This window comes from Balaenoptera musculus, chromosome 1 (assembly GCF_009873245.2).
Source record: "Balaenoptera musculus isolate JJ_BM4_2016_0621 chromosome 1, mBalMus1.pri.v3, whole genome shotgun sequence".
In the NCBI taxonomy this organism is placed as follows: domain Eukaryota; kingdom Metazoa; phylum Chordata; class Mammalia; order Artiodactyla; family Balaenopteridae; genus Balaenoptera; species Balaenoptera musculus.
In genome coordinates, this window is record NC_045785.1 from 37,715,537 (window position 1) to 37,735,505 (window position 19,969).

Sequence of the window (19,969 nt, forward strand, 5' to 3'; positions counted from 1 at the left end):
AATCTATATGTGGTCATTTCTTTTCTGTCTTCTTCTCACTCTGCATTTTTTTTTCCCTCCAATGACACATGAGGACTACCTTTTCTATAAACACCCCTCATACTAGGTGCAATAAGACATTCGTTTTGCAAAAACGGGCGAGGATTTGAATGAAGATCGGTCTTGAGTGAATATGTCTTCTAGCAAAACTTTCCTGGTTTTTAGCCCAAGGGCTATCAGGAAAGGTGATGAGGAGGACTGGTCAGATCAGCCCATCTTGGGAAGCTGGCAGGTTTACAGTACTCATTCAGCAGCAGATCTCTTGATACTTAAACTTGTGTGAGTCTGCCTTCTGCCTGTTGCAGTAATTTTTTTCTCTTGTGGAAGAGCCTGAACTCTTGCTTTGTTTCCTGACTCAAATGTAGGAATTCAAATTTGTGGTTAGTTACTGTTCAGATCTATTCCTCATCCCCACCCCACTCTTCCATTAGAGAGGCTGACTTGGTATGTTTGGGCAGACCAATCTATTTCTGCAGAGGACAGGTTGTGGCTAGGGAGACCCTTAGAGCTGTGAATCCTGGTGTTGGGATCTTTGCACCATAGGGAAGAGGGGGGCGTTAAGGAATTGTTTTACAGTTGTCCTTTTGAAAACATTAAGCACACTTGTGAAGCCTTCACAATTAATTATATCTTTAGAGAAAACCAGAGGAAGAGAGCCCCCGGAAAGATGATGCAAAGAAAGCCAAACAAGAGCCGGAGGTGAATGGAGGCAGTGGGGATGCTGTCTCCAGTGGAACTGAAGTTTCGGAAAACATGGAGGAGGAGGTGGGCAGTTAAGCAGGGTTTGGACACTTGCCTCATTTCCCCTTGTTGTCAGGGCCTGGGGAAACAAGTCCTGCTAAGTGCATGTTCCCCAACTTGAGCCTGTTTGGATTACTTGAGTGCAACCCTCATAAAAACAATGAGGTCATACAGGAAACAGTTTGGTTACAAAATATAGGGCGTCTCATTGACAAATGGAACCTATATACATACCACTGGTCCCACTCTAATGAATGTATGAGAAGACACTTAATTGGCAAGACCATTCAGTCTTTTTTTGCTCCTCTTTCTAACATATGAACGAACACTGGCTCTGTCAGCCCTGTTACAGAGAATTTAGGAAATGGCCTTATATCTTGTGGTCATTGCCCTTTTAGTGTAGAGAGCGAAGCAAAATTTAAGGGACCTGTGTTTATTTCCTCTGACTGAGGCCTGCTCAGTTGTGTAAGAAAGAATGGCTTAAAGTAGGGTCACTTATGCCCAGGCTCCCTGTTTATCTTTCAGGCTGAGAATCAGGCTGAAAGCCAGGCAGCAGTGGAGGGGACAGTGGAGGCTGGAGCTACAGTTGAAAGCACTGCATGTTAAGAGAGGGAGCAGAGCCTTCCTCCCAATGGAAAGTGTTTTTGTATATAATGTATTTTTTCACTTTTGGGGGATTCTTTTTGTATAACTTCAATAAAGATTGTAAGCAAAGGTTGAGGCTTTGATGATTTTTTTTTTCCCCCTTAAATATTGGCTAAATGTGTGCCTTGGAGCACTCCGGGTTTTATATGGTGGCCAAAGGTTTTTGTGGGTTTTTGTTTCCTCCTCTGTGCCGATCTCTGTGTTGGAAGTTCTAAACCAGATTCCTGTCTGTCTAATGTGGAGGTGATGAAATCAAGTGTGGCTGTAGGCCCTTATCTTCCAATGGTGCTATATTTTTTCCATCATAAATACTCTGAACCCAGCTGTCTTGCGAACTTTGAATGGTGCTCTCCCTGGACAGGGGCTATAAAAGACATGGTGAAGATCTTGCTCTTTGGTGCTGATACTGTTTGATGGACTTTGACTGTGAACTGATAACAGCTTCTAAGCCAGGCCTTAGGTGGCACCTGTCTTATCCACCTGTCTCCAACTGGGGCCATAATCCTGTCCTGGAAAAAAGAACTGAAGAAAACTTGGGGCTGGGGAGCGGGGAGTGATCCTTGAGGAAACTGGTGTGCTAATTGTAGAAAATTGAGCTTTCTGGTTTGAAAGTGACTAAAGGAGTGATTGACTGATGGACACTCTGGACGTGGTTGGAAGAAAGAATCTGTGGGGAGAACTGGCTGGTTGAGTTATATTTGTTATAACAAAATATCAACAGTTGGAATTGTTACTTGTCCACAGTTTTGACTTCTTAAATAAAGATGCTAAAAAGCTCTTGGTCTCTGGACTTGTGTTTAAAGATCTTAGAGTGGGATCCTGGGCTGCCTGGAGCGTTTCAGTGGGATGTGGGGTTGAAAGGTGGATAATGACTCAGCAATTCTGGCTGCCCAGCGAAAGGGTGCTGGTGCTTAGGGCACTGTTACTAAAGCCATCCCATTGGGCCCTCACTGATGTCCAGGGTGCAGGGCTAGTGTGAGACCCGTGACTCGGCTGCCTCTGACCTGACCTTTAAGGAATTGCTATACACCAGGCAGTATTTGGATCTGAATTCCAAACAGTGCCTGCCCTCTACTACCTAAGGGGTTTAGTAATTCCAGCATTCACAGGGCTACTTTGCTGCACTGTACAGACAGCAGGTTAGAACCTGCGGTTTGAATATCCAATGTTGGAGGTGGAGGGAGCTCTTGACTACCAGGCCTTTGACCTTTGGCTGACACTGGGGTCTGGGGCCACGCCCAATATAACAATTCAGGTTTCACTTGTGACCATCCCCGCTGCCGGCAACTTGGGAGGAACATGACTGGGTTGTCTTTCTGTAAGTATATACGGCTACAGGAGCTCCCTGTTTCATGGTGAGCTTGAGAACCTGGAAGGCTTCCTGGACGATGTCCTGAAGAAGCTTGGATTTGGATAAAGAAGTGGGCGGTAAGATGCTTTAGCAAAAAAAACAGGAATGAGTTCATCAAGTTCCTTTAGCTGGATGAAAGACTGTCTCGAAGTCACCTTTCAGAGAATTTTCTTATATGCCAGGCAATACTGTAAATACCTGACATACCTGTTTAATCCTCACATCAGTCTTTTTTACAAAAGGATAAGAAAGGCCAAGTACTTGTGGAAGGTTGTAGAGCTGTGATTGGAGCTCACGTTATGTGTTCACATCTGTATTTCCTTCCAGACCCTCTGTCAGAACACGGAGTAGTAAAGCTGCAGATGGGAGAACAGGCCTCAGTCTAGGCCCCAGTCCTGTGCCTGTGAAGCTACTCATACGCCCATTCTTCTGGACTCAGAAAGCCAGTGGGGGTGGGTCAAGCTGTTGCTGAGGGCCCAAACCCTCCTCTTTGTGCTTGACTCTGCCGCTGGTGGGGTTCTTCAGGAGGAGGGGGGTCAACAAAGCCAGCTGTTGGGGCCAGGGAGCTGGCCTCCAGTGAAGATGAGTTGGGCACCTGTGGAACAAGGAGAAGGTAGATCTTTAGCAAAAGGTTTATGTAGAGGTTAACAGCACAGGTTCTGGCATCAGACCACTTTAGAGTCAACTGCTTACTGTGAACCAAGTTAACCTTGTGCTCTGATTTTCTTATTTGTTTACACAGTAGTACATACCTAATAGGATATGTGAGGGTCACATGAGTTAATCCACAGAAAACATTTAGTAGTGGGTTGGCACATACATAGCGGTCAACAAATGCTGGTTATTAACCACATCAGCCACACCTGTGAGGTCCCCAGCTATAGTTGGGCCCTTACCAGAGGTGGGTACTGGTACTCGTGGGCACTTGCTGGATTGATCTCTGCCAGTGTCTGGACATCTGCATCTCTTGCATTCACCAGCCGCAGAAAGAGCTCGGCCTGACCTACCTGGGAAGAGGTGAAATGGTACTGCATCTGTACTGTGGAGGACCCAGTCCCCATCCTCCACACTCACCTGGGGAATCCCATTCAGCTGCCCAAGGCTAAGGCTGGGGTCCAGAGGAAGGGTCCGGAGTGGGAGACGCCAACGACCACTTAGCACCCTCTGATCCCGGTCAAATAGCACCAGTGAGGCCCAGGCTTTTGGCTGTGGTGCCTTAGCCCATGCCAGCCCCTGCCAGGCCTGCAGCTCACAGACCAAGGATACTGATGGTGAGGGTGGTAGTCTAGAGCAACCAAAAACAGGTGTCAGGAGCCAGAAGTGGCTCTGCTCCCTTCCTAGGACTTGGCCCTCAGGGCCAGTGGCCCTGTATACAGATGAGAAAATGTAGCAGAATGAGGGACAAGCCTCAATTGCGGCAAAAAGCACCAACATCATAAATCCCCACCTACTGACCTGGGTATAGGCTGCCTGCTGGCAAGGATGGCACAGTTGCCCATGGGCCCAGGAGCTGGAGGTGGGGGCAAGCAAAGGGCTGGGGGCAACGCTGTGGTCCCTCCTGTATCCTGTCCATCTCGGGCCAAGCCAGTCATTAGTTGCACCCAAATCCAAGAAGCCTCAAGGCCCCGCAGGAAGTCATAGAAAATGACAAGGCCAGCCCTAGGAAACACAGGCCTTAAGTGCACACACACCCAAGTCCTCTCACCCTCCCAAACCCCAGCCAGTCCCCCCACCCTAGCTGGCCCTAGTGGGTCTCCTTAACCAGCAGTGGTGACCAAGTCACAGAGGATGTCAAAGGAGGGAGCAGGCCTCACCCAGGGTCGTAGGGTGCAGGGCCTAGAACGTCAGTTGTGGGCAGGAGGAAGTGTGGATCCAGGCCCAGGTTCCTGGTCATGGTTCCAGAAAGCTGCGACTGCAGGGGAAGAGTCAATTCCTCCAGAAAGCCTCCTAGGTGTTCTATGCTCCCCCAACCACACAGAGCAGAACTGCCCCTGTCCCAACCCCTGGGTCCTCACAGCCTTTTCAGCGCCACCCAAGAATAGGATGCCTGTGGAGTGTGGAAGCGGCGGCAGCGGGGGAGCCACTGGAGGCGGGAGCCTTGGGGGATCTTCCCTCCTCAGGCATGGGCTGGGATTGACCACAAGTCTCGGCTCCTCGTGCCCTAGGTGCAGGGGAAGAGTAGGGCGCCCTTGAGCAGGACGCGGCAAGTAACTGGGCTGAGGTACCCCTCCCCCAAGAGCCAAACAGACACCTGGAGATCGGCATGGACACGGACTGATGGGGCTCAGACACAGGTCTTATTCCCCGTGCATGGTGCCTCTAACCCCTTCCTCTGAGCCTGGCCTGCTGGGGAGGGCTAGGCGGGGTGGAATTGGGTGCTCACTGACCCCAGGGCACCCGGCCTGCACCCCTCTGCGTCTGCAAAGCCAGGATTTCTGCCTCCAGGCGCCGATTTTCAGCCTCCACTGCTAGAAGCTCCTTGAATGCGGCACCTGCCTGTCTTCCTGCGATTGAACAAGTTTGACCTGTCACCTGTGACAACTGGTGACCAGCTGCTCTGAGCAGCTCTCCAGCCTTAGGACTCTCTGGACAAGGCTGGACTTGTCGGCTAACAGTCCAGGCACCCCCGCAAAGACAGGTGTTCTACCTCGGGTTTTTGCTCAAGTGGTTCCCAAGCCAAAGACGTCCTCCCTCATCGCCCTTTTCTCTCCCCAGGGCTAAGGCCCTCCTGGCTGGCCCCCTCATGTTCACCCCTGCGGGTCCGCGACCGCCGAAGCTCCAGAGCTGACGCCTCCACTTGTAACTGCCATATCCAGCCCAGAACGCCGGTGTCCCGGCCCCCGCCTCGAATGTAGGCCTCACGCAGGGCCCTAGGGAGTAGGGGGACAAGAAGGCAGAAGCGTTTTTCCCGGATCGATCAGCGCTTTGCCCCGTGCCCACCTCGGGGCTCGGATCTTACCCGATCTCCGCAGCCAGAGTCCCTGGGTTTGCCTGTAGCACTGGACCACAGAGTTCTGCCTCTCTTAAGGCGTTCAGCCGGGTCCTGGGGTGGAGGACGGCCGGCGCGGGGGCGGAATCAAGAACCTAGACCCAGGGCCTCCGGCAGCGCCGCCCCTTCCCGACCTCACTCGTGCGGCCTTCCAGCCGCGACCGGGCGCATACCTCGCGCGTCCAGCCGGGCCAGGCCCCGCCCCCCCGCTCCGGCCCCGCCCCCCCGCCAGCCGGTGACTCGGAACTCCTGGGATCCGGCTCGTCGGCCTCACCCGGGGTTGGCCTGTAGCTGCTGAACGTGCGCCCCTAACTCCTCTAGAGCACCCCGCGTTCGCCCGGCCTCTGCCCGGAGTTCTCGGAGCTCCCGCTCCAGGCTGAATATGCGTGATTTCCCGTCCCGGGTCCAAGCCAAACCTTGGAGGTGCCGGCTCAGTTCTGAGGGGGTAAGAGATCAAATCAGAACGGGTCGGGCGACCTCAAGCCAAGGGGGAGGGTGGGCCCTTGTCCCCCTCTTTTCCCTTACCCTCGCTGCATCGCTCGAGGGCACAGCTCTGTGCCTTGGTCTCTGCCAAGCGCCTTGCGCGAGTCCGGTGCAGCGCCCGCAGCCGCTCGCCGGGACTCCCAGCAGCCTCGTAGTTGGGACCCTGAGTCGGTGCCTCTGACCGCCTCCAGGGCCCCTGTGACCCGCTGGGGACCTCTGTTATGCTGGGTCGCATTTCCTGCAGATACAGCCGCAGCCGCTGCACCTGGAGATAACAGTAACCCGCAATCTCTATGTTGGGGTAATCTGACCCACACGTGATCTATAGGTTTGGGGGGGATGCTCAGTGGGGAAATCCAGGTGTACCTCATCTGTTAGCCTCTTCAGAGCCGATTTGCTGGCCTCCTGGTCTGGGAGGCCCTGGTGTTCTTGTGGCACAACCTGGGTACAGGGTGTGGGGTGAGGAATCCTCTGAGAGTTGCAATCACTTCAGTACCCTCTCATGGCCATGGAGGAGGCCCTTACCCTGGGTACCCGTGGTTCAGTGGCTATTGGGGGCTGTTCTCCAACTGTCAGCTCCCGGGGCTGACGGCCAATGCAGAAGCGCTGAGTGTGGGTGGCCAGCAGGGCCCAGGAACGGAAAACCATGTCACAGGACCCACAGGGCAGGAGCCCTGGTTCCCTGGAGTGGGAGGCCATGGGATGGGACTCCTTTCCTGATACCAGCCAAGACCTGCAGAAGACAGGACAGAGGGGCAGAGGAAAGGGAAAGGAGGATGAAACAGCCAAAGGCAGAGAGGAAAGGCCAGGTTTACCGGGTCAAGTTTATGTTTGGGGAGGAGCTAAAGCTCCCTGGGCAACAACCTCAGGTCTGGGCAGGTCTGGAGAGTGAGCGGGAAGGCTTGGTCACCTTAGGGAGGAGCCCCTGGCTTGAAAAAGATGTCATGAAATCTGTTCCACCTCATTGCATGAGTATGGGCAAGTCTCTAACACCACACCTTGGTTTTCTTGCCTATATTAATAAAGGGGAGCAAACAGCTGCCTCCCTAAACTAGCTGAGCCCATATCACATACTCCGTCTTGGTTATTTAATAGCCTCTGGCAGGGAGGTGTCATCTTGTTCGTTCTAGTTTTGCCCAACTGGACGTAACCCAAGTTAGTGTCATTCTCCATTCCAAGGAATACCTGAGAGAGGAGGCATTCTGCCTGGAAACCATGTCTTTCCCGTAGACTAAAAGCTTTTCCTTGCACGGTGCCTCTCTGGAAGTAACATCTTTTGCATAACCAAGTCACACCAAGGCTCCCTAACTCCTAGTTCCTGCCCCTAGGCGCCGCCCTGCCGCCCCCCCAAGATAATCAACACAGCCGAAGGAATGAAAGTTCTGGGAGAACACAATGAATCAGAAGAGGGAATCAAATACAGAAAGGTAGCTCTTCACTCAGGACTAGCCAGCGGCCACACAGGCCCCGTTCCTGCTGACCAGATTTCCCTGCCACCCCCCCAAATATATGAATCCAACAGACGCAGGAGCTCTGACCTAGCCCCATGTTTCTAAACAAGGCAGGTAGTGGTGCCCCCGCTCCCAGGTATGTTAAGGCCAAGCTATGACTAGCAGCAGGTTACAAAGTGTTTCAAAGTATGTAATCTCAATTGTCCAGCTCAATTCCAAGTGGAAAAGAGGTACATTTTTAGAAATTTGTTCTGAGAAAGCTACTAAGTGGCAAGCCGAAGACCAAACATACAGGATATCTCTATGTCAACCTACTTCTCATTTCCAGTTTATAGTTCATTTTATAGTATTTCATTGATCCTATGATGCATTTTTTCATATTTTAACACTAAAATCAGGATTCACAATTAATGGAGTGTCATAACTGTCAAGTTTTCTTATTAGTACATAAAGTGTCTTAAAATAGATATACTCAATGAAATATGATATAGTTCTTTCTGTTCTATCTCAACCACCATTTCCACAGTTCACATGTGGACTGCTTATACTAGTAGCAGGAGAGACTACAGTACGTTATGGCACATAAGGTCTCTGCCTTCCTAGCCTTCAGAATCTAGCAATTATCATGCTGGTTTCTCTACCTCTAGTCTCTACCCCTTCTGGAGCCTACACTACAAGTTAGTTTTACCCTTCTAACAAGTGGTCAGGCCTGTTACTCCTTTGCTTGTCTCCCATTACAGCATGATCTCGGGCCTCTATATCCACTAGGGACCATGTGCTGTAGGGCTGGCCGAAGAGTGCCAGTGTCAGTATCTGCTGTTTAGTTTAACTTCTAATTGTCCATCAGATCTTGGCCTAAGGTTCCAATTTTTATGTAACCCTACTGAGCTGGATGCTCCTTGCATTCCCAGGGCCTTGCACAATGCCCGGGACACGCTATGTTCTTATTTAGCAGAAAAATTGAGGCACAGACTTCCTTAAAGTAGGAACACTGGTAAATACATGGGCACTGAAAAACAGTTTCAGAAAGGAAACTTGGGTTTCTGATTTTATTACTGGTAGTTTATTGCACAGGTTTTTCTGCATCAAAAACATATCTGCTAAAAGGAGAAACAGGTGTGTCTGAATTCAGATTTTTTTTTTTTTCCCTCAGACCTCTAAAAGTAGTATTTCCCCTAAAAAAGAATCCACTCATCTAATTTTAAAGAAAATATACTTCTTACACAAGACAATCCAAACTGATGCAAAATATTTATTCCAAGTTAGTTATTTTATGCAGTAGTTTTCCCCCTCAACAGACTTGTGATAACCACATCTTTTAAATCTGTAAATAATGTTATCAAAATAATCTTAATCTTTGAAATCTCACAAAAATGTATATTTTACAATCCACCCTGAATATCAAGGCTGCAAGAATAACACAACATTTCCTATATCCAAATATTTTACAGCTGTACCCAGAAAGAAAAAAAAAAAAAGTGAAAAAACCATATATGCTGGGTTAAGGGCTAATGTTACCCGAGCAGCCAGAAATAAAATAAAATATCCAAATTATTAGCATTAATTTAATACAATTATAACTTCAATAGTCACTTTGTCATTGACAATGATTGCTTGAGCACAGGGGTGAGTGCCCCAAGGGCTGGTAGTAGAAGCTGCTGCTGCAGACCAGTGTCTCCTCCTCTCTGCCCTGCCAGCTTCCACCTGTGCATCGCCCCATTACACTGTGTGTATGTGTGTGTGTTTTAAAAATCTTTCCCACCACACGAAGTTCTATTAAGCAGATAACAGGGAAGAACAACAACAAAAGCTTAACAAGCCAATCGCTCGCTCTCTCTTTGGGATATGATTATTTCCCTTGTGCATGAAGTATTCAACAACAACATAAAAAAAGGAAAGGAAAAGAACGATTTCTTCTGTATAACCCCTAAACACACAAGCTGAGTTTACTGGGTCAGATTTAACAGTAAGCATTTATATGCCTACTTCCAGGCATCGTCATCAGATGTTTCACTGCTACTTGTTTCCGTGTCTGAGTCCTCAAACTCTGCTTTGTAAGTGTTTCTCCAAGGGGAGAATAGGCTAGAACTTCGGCTCTGCAAGAAGCCATTCTTCCCAAAGCCATTTCTTCTCAGCTGTGGTTGGCATGGGAAAGAAAGAAAAAGACAACTATCAGTAACTACACTGGCCCATGGGACCTGGGAAAGGCCAGGCCTCAATTCAATTCTAGGCAGAATGTAAAGGGGGACCCTTCTAAGAGACTGAAGACTTCTTACAGCAGTGCTTTTCAAACTGTAATGTGCCAATGAATCACCTAAGGATCTCTTCAAAATGCACACTGATTCAATATGTCTGGGGTACAGTTTGAGATTTCCTATTTCGACAAGTTCTCAGGTGATGGCAATGACAGGGGAACAGAGTTCTGAGTAGCAAAGTCTTTATGTCAACCTATACTTTTCTTTATAGGATTTTAACACCATTGTTATTTATGCTTTAAATATATACCACCAGAACGTAAGTTTCATGAAGGTTGTGGAGACCTGGCAGTGTTTTACTCAGAGAAAGAATCCAGGTATCTGTTGAAGAAATTCAGATAGGCTATTTGGCTTCTTGGCTCTGGCTGGAGTACCAGAGGTAAACCACAGCGCTGGAAGCAGAGGGTTAGCCTGCTTAGCCACAGACCAAGGGCTCAGCCCATAACCTTGGGAATACAGCCTTGTGGTTCTGATAAGGAGTTAGAGCTTCCAGGATGAAATAACATACTGCTTTCTGAAATCTGCTAACTACTGACCTGGTTTTTGTGTCCACCACTGGCCTGGGCAGACTGAGATGCTCCTCCATATTTCTACAATGGCAACTTATTAAGTAACTTTTCTTTTTCAAGGTCTTTCTCACACCCTAAACTGGGGCTTCCTAAGGGCAATGATTGTCCTAACTCCTTTCTCTCCTAGTCATTAACTGGTCTCCAGCAAAAGTTTATGACATACCTCCTCTGTCTTCATGTGGAACTCTTTGAGCTCATCCTCTGTGAGGGGAAGGCAATTCTCATCATTTTCAGGATACTCCTGCCATCCCATCGCTTTCAATAACCTGGTGGAGGCAGGTCAGGCAAAGAAAATATACCTTTAAGCGTAAGTGAGAAGTCCACAACTTCCCAGCCCAGGGGCAATGGTACCCACTTAGATGTTAGAGAAGAAACTTGGGTTTTTCTTTTCTTCCCAGTGGGATAAGCTTTAATTATGACTACTTAGGTGCTTGGAATTAGATGGAGGATCTCCGTAGTTGCTCTTTGGAGAGCATAAGAGCTATAGAGAAGGGACGGTAGAAGTAGCAGTATAGAGTCAAACTATCCCACAGACGAAACAGAAGAAATCTCACTTTGTCTCCTGTGAGCAAATTAGCACATAGCCACATGTACCTAAGTTCTCTTTTAATTTCATGGCATTGTGGACTCCATAACCTTGTGATCTTGTTGACCCCTTTTAAAGTTCCTCTGGACAGGAGCCCCTTTTCAGGAAGGTACTTGGCAGGCCCCATCTGCCATCCAGTTGCCCACACAGCTTGGCTGGCTCTGTGTTCAAGGCCCTCATTTAAAGAACAAGCTCCATTACCTTCGGGCCTCATGAATCCCAAGGCCCCTTAAAGGGGTCTTGTGGTAACTGCTCACTTGGGCCAGGAGGGGCCAAGGGGCCACCACAACAGCACCAGGAAACAGGTCTCACCCCACCCCACCCCTTCCAACTGGAGCCTTAAACTGAGCCTGAAACTAAACTACAAGAAAGCCTTGGAGAGGAGGGTGTGAAAACGCTAGCTGAGTCTGTAAAGGAATACCCGGTGGGCAACAGGCCAACCTGCGGCACACAGAGAGAACAAGGTGTGGTGCTGGGGGCACTCCTCTCTGTACTGGACTCTGAAATGTCTTAAGTATGTTGAAACTCCTTGTAGGCCATACACAGCATGCCTTGTGATCTGATCCTCACTTACCTGTGCTCTGCTTCCAAAGAGTGAGAGAGGACCTCCCCTTCGTCTTCTACGGGGAGAGCAAGACCATTCTGATGACAGCCTTCCTCTCCATTTTCTTTTGGTTCAGGTGTGCTGTTGTCCTCTGACTGCAATAAGGAAAGGAAGGACATATTTGGTTTAATACTCCTTTGGGGCAAGATAAGCAATCTAAGAGATTAAGAAGTCAGAACCCAGGAAAATGCTTTCTAGAAGAGGATCTCAGCCAATACTTTTTTCCCACTTAAAAACGAGAACTTGCTCACCTTGCTAATAAGATTTCCGAAGACTACTAACTGGCTACCATCTTAACTTCAGGTTATGTCAACTGTGGCAGAAGCTACTAGATGCCTATGCAATATCAATTTTCTATTCTTCTTTACTGATTTGGACTAAGGAACCAATGCGCTCAGCTTTTAAAAAGTTCACTTTCCTAGGCTCCCTTGCAGCTAGGAGTGGCTATTTGACAGTTGGCCAATAAAATGTAAGTGGAAATTGCAGGGGTGGCTTTTAAGAAAGCATTTAAAAAAGGGACAGACATCCCTTTTCAGGTTTTTGGCTCTGTCCTTTCCCTAACTAGAATGTGGACGGGAGCACAACTACCCTAGTTCCAAGGCGACCAAAACTTACAAGTTTCCTGATAATACGAATGAGCTGCCATTACCCTCTTGGACAGGGAACTCTAACCTTCCTGTTGCAGGATACCAAAAAGAAACCCTCTTGTTTTACGGTTCTGTTCGTCAGATTTTCTTATATTAGAATTAAATATAATCCTTAAAGGGACTTCCCTGGTGGTCCCATGGGTAAGACTCCGTGCTCCCAATGCAGGGGGCCCGGGTTCAATCCCCGGTCAGGGAACTAGATCCTGCATGCATGCCGCAACTAAGAAGTCTACATGCTGCAACTAAGAGTTTGCATACCACAACTAAGACCTGGAGCAGCCAAAATAAATAAATAAATATTAATTATATATATATACACACACATATATATAAATATATATATATAAATATATACATATTTATATTACATTATAATATATTATTATACTTTATATATATATAATATTACACATATATATAATCCTTAAAAAAGCTTCTATAATTTACCAACTTCAATTCAAGGCTTAAGCAGTGCTGCCCTGTTTAAGAGCACTAAGTCCCAAGGCAGCTATCATTGAAATGAGCCCTAATTTGAAATATGCTGAACAAAGAACTGAACTCACTTTATCACAGACTGTTACTCCTCCAGACAAATCTCTGTCATTTTAAAAATGTACCACATCTTTCTCCCTTAAGAACAAAAAATACATGTATAACATAGAAAAACACTTATGTTGCCCCAGAAAAACCCTTTGCTCTTACATCCTCCAGCTTCTCACAGTCTCTGCTCTCTGAGAAGTCTCCATTCCGGTCATCCTTCAGAGTCTTCAGGAACTCGCTCTTCCTGTCAGTAGTTCGGCGGGTCAACTTGGTCAGACGAGAGGAGCTGATCTCAATTGGAGGAGTGGTGCTGGCGGGGCTCTGGGCAAATAACCACAAATAGGTTGCTCTTGACAGCAAAGAGTAAGTACTGGGATTCTCTAGGCCACTTCTACATGGTACTGCTTTCCAGAATCTCGTAGCCTATTTATCACTCTTTTACCAAAAATAAACTATCCTTTTCATTTAAACAGACTTCAGCTCTGCAGAGTTCTTACAGTTAAAACCAGATGGTTTAAATAGCACCTCTCCGATCTTTCTCCAGACGCCAGCATAACGCCAGTCAAACACAGGCCAACCCTGGTTTACCAAAGGGCAATGACCCCACCCAGCTACTGCCCATCTTTGGATGCTAATGGGAATCACCAGTAAAAAAATGACTTTGAGCTAAGCATAACTACAAAGGAAATGGAGTTAGAGCTGTACATGTCACAACACTTACCTCAGTTTAAGTAAATGGGAAATGGCAACTTTACAAAAGGCTGCTTAGCTTTATTCTCACTCACCTCTTTGGGAGAGCTTAAAACTATACCACCAGCCAGTACTACTGGTTTGGTAACAGAGATTGGACTGGTAAAAGCAGACTCCCGGCTAGAGGAAAGGGATCCTGATTTGTGTTCCATTCTGTTAGCTTTCCACGCACTGGGCTACATGGGAAGAAAGAACAAATCAGTCAGAACAGCATGCAGACAGAAGCTCAGCCTGTAAGATCATAAAGAGTGAAATGTTGTGTGCAAACATGAATTCCAAGAGTTCACCTGTCTCAACACGATTGGGAGGTATATAACCTTGAAGGAAAAAGGCAGACAGGAACCAGAAAAGCCATGGGATATTAACAGGTATTTCTCAAAAACAGAGCCCTAGTCCAATAAGCCTGGGAGATGCTAGGCTGAATATAGTTCAACAACAGGTTTCTTTTACTGTGCTGTTTCTCAAAGCACTTAACTATATATGTGAATTGAGAGGCAGATACACTACACAGCATTTTCTAAACTTATTTGACCCCCCCAAATGTTTTCTTTTATAGTGTGCTGTTAACCTCTGATGTAATCCTGACAACCCCCCACCCCTGCCTCCAAAGAGCACATCAGAAAAATGATGTTTTCTAGGAACACTGATGGCAGGAGGCTAGTTACAGGCGAGGGTGGGCAATATAAATGGCTGGACAATCCTGGTTTAGTCCAGAGGCCCTTCTTTTGCTCGGCCTTGTGGGGTCTGGGCCCATTCTGTCACTCTGGCCCTGACCCCAACTATGATGGCAGCATAGTGTAAATGGAATACTCCATTTTTCCTGAGTCAATCACTCTTGTCTGAGGCACATCAATGGAGTGAGGCTAAAGAAAGTAAAAATGTCTGTTTTACCAAAATGAAACAATTAGAAGCAAGAGACCTCTAGGACAAAGGAAGGGTCTGAGTGAAAAGGATTTCTTTCTTGTTATTAAAGAAGATACTATAGGCTAAAGAAAGGAATAAACTTAACAGAGTTATCTACTATGTACCAGATGCCTGATCTATTTTATTTAATTCTTAACCCAATCAGGTATAATTATGTCAAGTTTTTACAGAGAATTACACTAACATTAAGAAAGCTATGTAATTTGTCCAAGGTTACTCAACTAGGATACAATATTGTTTTCCACAATGCCTCCAAAAAGAGCATGCCCGCAGATAAAAGAGACAACGACCTAACTGGAATGGAAATTAATTTTTTTCTTGCACTGATGAAAATCTAAACATGGCTGCTTATTCAGGCTAAATATCAAAGACAATAGTTTCCCAGAGTTGCAGAAGGTCACCAGATGCCTTGTCTTTCTTTTAATATTGCCACCTCAGGGCGCAGAAACAGGTGAGTACGATACAGTAGTACGTAGTACAATAGTTTTACCAGACAGTGTTATGTGCAAGAGGATACTGACATCTCTGTCCAGCTTTATTCAAACTTAATTTTCAGTAATTCAAACACTATATTATATAGTGTTTGGCTGCTCACTAGAGAAAACCATTATGCCCTGTACCCCCTTTATTAGAGGAATTATATATGTAGAAATCCACTAAGGTGAGGCACAAACCATTATGTATAAAATAAGCTACAAGGATATATTGTACACCAGGAGGAATAATGGAGTATAACCTTTAAAAATTATGAATCACTATATTGTACACCTGTAACATATATTGTACATCAACCACACTTCAGTCAATCAATAAAGGAAGGAAAAAAAAGGAATCCACTAAAGTGAATCATATATCAGCTGCTGTTTTCTTTTTAAAATATCCTCTCCTTTTCTCCTAACTCCAAATCAACCTCAACTCTCCACCTCAAATGATCCTGTCTTCTCCTACTGGACTGACGTCAGAAGTCACTGGATCCGGGCCTTCCCTGGTGGCGCAGTGGTTAAGAATCCGCCTGCCAATGCGGGGTACGTGGGTTCGATCCCTGGCCTGGGAAGATCCCACATGCCATGGAGCAACTAAGCCCGTGTGCCACAACTGCTGAGCCTGCGCTCTAGAGCCCGTGAGCCACAACTACTGAAGCCCGCGCGCCTAGAGCCTGCGCTCCGCGAGAAGAGAACCCACTGCAATGAGAAGCCTGCGCACCGCAAAGAGTAGCCCCTACTTGCCGCAACTAGAGAAAGCCCACGTGCAGCAATGAAGACCCGATGCAGCCAAAGATAAATTAAAAAAAAAAAATGAAGTTATAAAAAAAAAAAAAAATGTCGTCACTGGATCCAAATTCTCCCCAATTCTCTCCTTTGCATCTCAAGTTCCTTTTATAAGTCCCCCTCCCTTTCTACCATTCTACATCCATTTGTTCTCATTCCTTTATGAATTTATCAATTATTTCTCCTTTGTATCTTTAATCTCCTTCTCTCTAGTAAGTTCTTCCATTTTATCTACAAACATGCTAAGCCACCTTACTGAAGCTAAGGGGAAAAAAACCAAAGATATTATTTTCCCTTTTACTACAATCCTTTTATTTCCAAACTTTTCTGCATAAGTCAGTATCTGCTTTCACTTGTTCATTCTTACTATTTAATTCCCTGCAACACTCAACTCTATCCCCATTTTAATGAAACAGCTCTTTCAATAAATAAGCAAAAATCTTGTCTTCATATTACATTCAATGGCCAGCTTTAAAAAATCTGTTTTTGTAGAAGAAGAGATTACTTGTTACCTATCTTTTCTGAACCTGTCCCTCTTTCCCTTCTCAATTCCCTGATGCTTCATTCTCTTCTCGCCTCCTGAATTCCTTTCAGTCTATTCAGTGGATGCAGGCATACTCAGTGCTCTTCTACTGCAATCTGTTCCTAGGTGAACTTCATTAGAAAAACTAGTTATTTGTAATTGTTTAATCAAATTGTTAAAATCATGGAGCTAATATGACCCCTAAACTCTCACCTGAGCTTTTTATAAAGACCTCCAACATTTGGCTTTAGCCTTACTTCTCCCCACCACTTCCCAACTACCAGCCATCCACTTGTCTTTTCCCAGACATGGCATGTTTTGCCTCCTTTTTTTTTTTTTTTTAATTAATTTTATTTTATTTATTTTTGGCTGTACTGGGTCTTCATTGCTGCGCGTGGGCTTTCTCTAGCTGCGGTGAGCGGGGGCTACTCTTCGGTGCAGTGCGCGGGTTTCTCACTGCAGTGGCTTCTCCTGTTGCGGAGCACGGGCTCTAGGCATGCAAGTTTCAGTAGTTGTGGCACGCGGGCTCAGTAGTCGTGGCTCGCAGGCTCTAGAGTGCAGGCTCAGTAGTTCTGGCGCACAGGCTTTGTTGCTCCGTGGCATGTGGGATCTTCCCAGACCAGGGCTCGAACCCGTGTCCCCTGCATTGGCAGGCGGATTCTTAACCACTGCGCACCAAGGAAGCCACCCCCCCGCTTTTTTGGTAACAAATAGTTCCTCTGCCTGGAATGCCCCACCTACTTGCTCCCTAACAAACTCCTACTGGTTTTTTTTTCTTTTTTTTTCTTTTGGCTGCTCTGGGTCTTCGTTGCGGCGCGCAGGCTTCTCTCTAGTTGCTGCACGTGGGCTTAGTTGCCCCGTGGCATGTGGGATCTTAGTTCCCCGACCATGGATCAAACCCGCATCCCCTGCATTGGAAGGCGGATTCCCAACCACTGGACCACCAGGGAAGTCCCTCTCCTACTGTTTTAAAACTACCATTTGTTGACTAGTTAGGATACGTCAGTACTATATTCCAAGTACTTAGAGTGGCATGAAGTCTGACTCTAAAACTAGAATTTTCATCCTCTTCTCTCCTTTTTATCCTTCAAGATGGGGAGCATTCTGGGGCAGTGGAAAGAGCCCTAGTTGAAGTTAGACAAACCTAGTTTTAGAGTCCCAAACTCCATAATTTTATTAGCAATGTAACCTCATATATGACATAATTTTCTACATCCTAGGATTAAGGTAAATGTTATACGTAAAAGGCCTAGTGAATGTCCTGGAACATAGTAAGATGTCAACGAACGGTAGTTCTCTTTCCTTTGCCGCTTCAAAACCCAGTTCAGGACTTCCCTGGTGGCGCAGTGGTTGAGAATCTGCCTGCCAATGCAAGGGACACGGGTTCGAGCCCTGGTCTGGGAAGATCCCACATGCTGCGGAGCAACTAGGCCCGTGAGCCACAACTACTGAGCCTGCACATCTGGAGCTTGTGCTCCGCAACAAGAGAGGCCGCGACAGTGAGAGGCCTGCACACCGCGATGAAGAGTGGCCCGCGCTCGCCGCAACTAGAGAAAGCCCTCACACAGAAATGAAGACCCAACACAGCCAAAAATAAATAAATAAATAAATAAATAAATAAATAAAATTAAAACAAACGAACAAAAAAACCCAGTTCAAATATGACCTCATCTGTAAAGGCTCTGAGGACCCTCTCCAGGCAGGGCAGTACAATTATTTTTTATATGTGTCTCTTTACTGGACAGCAACTCTTTGAGATTATTTTTCTGACTCTAGTGGCATACAGCTTTTAAAGACACAAATACTCGATGTTTAATAACTGCTGAATGCGTAGAGAAAATGAATGAATGGATAAATCTACATCTGCCTACTAGTTATCTCATCTCTGCTTTCCTCTAACATCTCACATTCAAGGGTCCCAGAACCACTCTCATCAACTTTTCCTGAAAACTCTGCTTTCTCTCTTCTCTAACTTCAGTGAAATGGTGCCACAGTTATCCCAGTTTCCTGGGGATGAATGCTCAGTGTCCTATTTTCCTCCTCTGATTTGCTTCCCACTGTGTGCCATCACCACCTCCCTTCTCTGCTCACTTGCATCATCCCTGTTCAGGCTTCACTACCTTTTGCAAGGATAGTTAACAGCAGACTTTACATTAGTTTTCCTATCTTCATTCTATCCTCAACTCAGTTCTACACAACAGGGCTAAACTGATCTTAAGCTCTGTGTTATGACTTTTATCCTTGTCACTTCTTCTCCCCCAAAAGACTTCTAAGATCCTTGAGGATATGACTTTGTCTCACTCATTATTATACTCTTCTTCTATTGCCTAACAGAATGCTTGCAGACATTTCACATGAAGTTAACACTTACGAAAACTTTATAAACTCTAAAGGAATGGAACAAACAAAAGGTATGCTGCCATGCTGATAATAATAGCCACCATTTATTACCACTTACAAGTACCTCATTTACTCCTCAAAAAACCCTTAAAAGACAGGCACTACTACCTCCATTTTATATGATGAAATTGAGACTCAGAACGTTAGAAACCTGTCCAGGGTTGTATCACAAAGAAGGAGCAAAGTGTCACATCTGTCTACTTCAAAGCCCTGCTGTTAATTTCCATGCTACAGTTTCTTTCTTTATAGGAGTTGCTCTCTTGACTGAATTCATATTCTTTTCCTTCTACATCAGAGGAACAAGTATCCTAAACCCCTTTCAAAAATAAGTCCACTTGTCAATCAGTTTATTCCCATTCATTTCTTCTTGGGCCATGATCCTTTAATGACCTTTCAAGTATATTTCAAGTTGTCCCCAGCGACTTCTTCCTACAGATTTTCTTCACCCTTTCACTTAACTTTACCACCACCTATATTCTGTTTCCTTTTACTGTCAAGTTTCAAAGGTGCCACTACCTCCACTTCCACTCACATAATTCCAGAATCCTCTGAAATCTTGTTTTTCAGCCTTACACTACTCTCCTAAAACCTCAACTCAAAGGTCACCAAAAACTTTCCAACTGCTAAGGTCCAAATCCCCTCTTTTCAGTTATTTCCCTCAACCTATTGGCAGCAACTGACAAGTGCTGACAACCCCGGCTGCCATCTTAAATTCACCCACCCAGATGTGTGATAGCACACGATTTTTTCTATGTCGGAATTACAATTCCTTAATACTGTTGACTATGTTGTTATTTTCCTAATATTTATGAAATATTAAGTATTTCCCCAAGTCTTATTGTCCCATTCTTTACTCTTCTTCTATCCTCTTTCCCTCAGAGATCTTATCTACCCTGAAAGCTTCATTAACACTAGGATAATGACCCTCAGTCCTGATATTTTTCCAGTGCTACCAGGCAATCAGAATGGTTCATTCCCTATCCCTCATATATGCCCAGTGTTTTCTATTTTCAGAACATTTTATTTAACCACCTCTTCTAATCTGTAATACTCTCCAGACTTTCCCTGACTATCCAAATCTGGACCATCCTCCAAAGATCCGTTCAAATTAGTTTTTCAGTAAAATTTCCCTTGATGGTCATAGTCTAAGCTGAACCTTGCTCCTCTGAACTGTGTAAATAAATAAATAGTGTTTCATTAATTT

At 45.9% G+C, this 19,969-nt stretch overlaps 3 protein-coding genes across 11 annotated transcripts in view; 1 reads left to right on the forward strand and 2 right to left on the reverse strand.

Annotated features, from left to right (window-relative positions):
* The window catches only part of LOC118898362 (nuclear autoantigenic sperm protein), a 35,891-nt gene extending 33,689 nt beyond the window's left edge, over positions 1–2,202 (forward strand). For 4 of the 5 annotated variants that reach the window (XM_036858704.1, XM_036858671.1, XM_036858689.1 and 1 more), the window contains 2 exons: positions 676–804; positions 1,306–2,202. In XM_036858704.1, coding sequence (XP_036714599.1) covers positions 676–804; positions 1,306–1,386 — 210 coding nt within the window. In that variant the 3' untranslated portion in view covers positions 1,387–2,202. The remainder of the gene's footprint in view (positions 1–675; positions 805–1,305) is intronic. The other variant, XM_036858680.1, reaches the window with a different exon arrangement.
* Positions 2,203–2,323: 121 nt separating this feature from the next.
* Positions 2,324–7,291, reverse strand: CCDC17 (coiled-coil domain containing 17). Of its 2 annotated transcripts, XM_036858717.1 has the most exons (13): positions 6,774–7,291; positions 6,615–6,689; positions 6,291–6,513; positions 6,040–6,202; positions 5,736–5,819; positions 5,528–5,646; positions 5,164–5,280; positions 4,792–4,937; positions 4,591–4,688; positions 4,232–4,435; positions 3,851–4,061; positions 3,673–3,783; positions 2,324–3,371 (listed from the first exon to the last, which is right to left on the reverse strand). In XM_036858717.1, the coding sequence occupies exons 1-13, from the start codon at positions 6,945–6,947 to the stop codon at positions 3,234–3,236; spliced, it is 1,863 nt and encodes a 620-aa protein (XP_036714612.1). In that variant the 5' UTR covers positions 6,948–7,291; the 3' UTR covers positions 2,324–3,233. The 2 variants fall into 2 exon arrangements, with proteins under 2 accessions (XP_036714612.1, XP_036714619.1); XM_036858724.1 differs by lacking the exon at positions 5,164–5,280.
* A 1,640-nt stretch (positions 7,292–8,931) lies between these two features.
* The window catches only part of GPBP1L1 (GC-rich promoter binding protein 1 like 1), a 56,242-nt gene continuing 45,204 nt past the window's right edge, over positions 8,932–19,969 (reverse strand). For all 4 annotated transcript variants that reach the window (XM_036827683.1, XM_036827681.1, XM_036827682.1 and 1 more), the window contains exons 8-12: positions 13,686–13,826; positions 13,063–13,221; positions 11,684–11,808; positions 10,687–10,789; positions 8,932–9,834 (exon numbers count right to left, since the gene is read on the reverse strand). In XM_036827683.1, coding sequence (XP_036683578.1) covers positions 9,682–9,834; positions 10,687–10,789; positions 11,684–11,808; positions 13,063–13,221; positions 13,686–13,826 — 681 coding nt within the window. In that variant the 3' untranslated portion in view covers positions 8,932–9,681. The remainder of the gene's footprint in view (positions 9,835–10,686; positions 10,790–11,683; positions 11,809–13,062; positions 13,222–13,685; positions 13,827–19,969) is intronic.

Coding starts and splice junctions, on each gene's coding strand:
- CCDC17 (XM_036858717.1), bottom strand. CDS start 6,947: ATGGCCTCCCACTCCAGGGAACCAGGGCTCCTGCCCTGTGGGTCCTGT. Junction 6,690..6,773: donor CTGAACCACGGGTACCCAGG/GTAAGGGCCTCC, acceptor CCCTGTACCCAG/GTTGTGCCACAAGAACACCA. Junction 5,281..5,527: donor GCGGTCGCGGACCCGCAGGG/GTGAACATGAGG, acceptor GTTCAATCGCAG/GAAGACAGGCAGGTGCCGCA.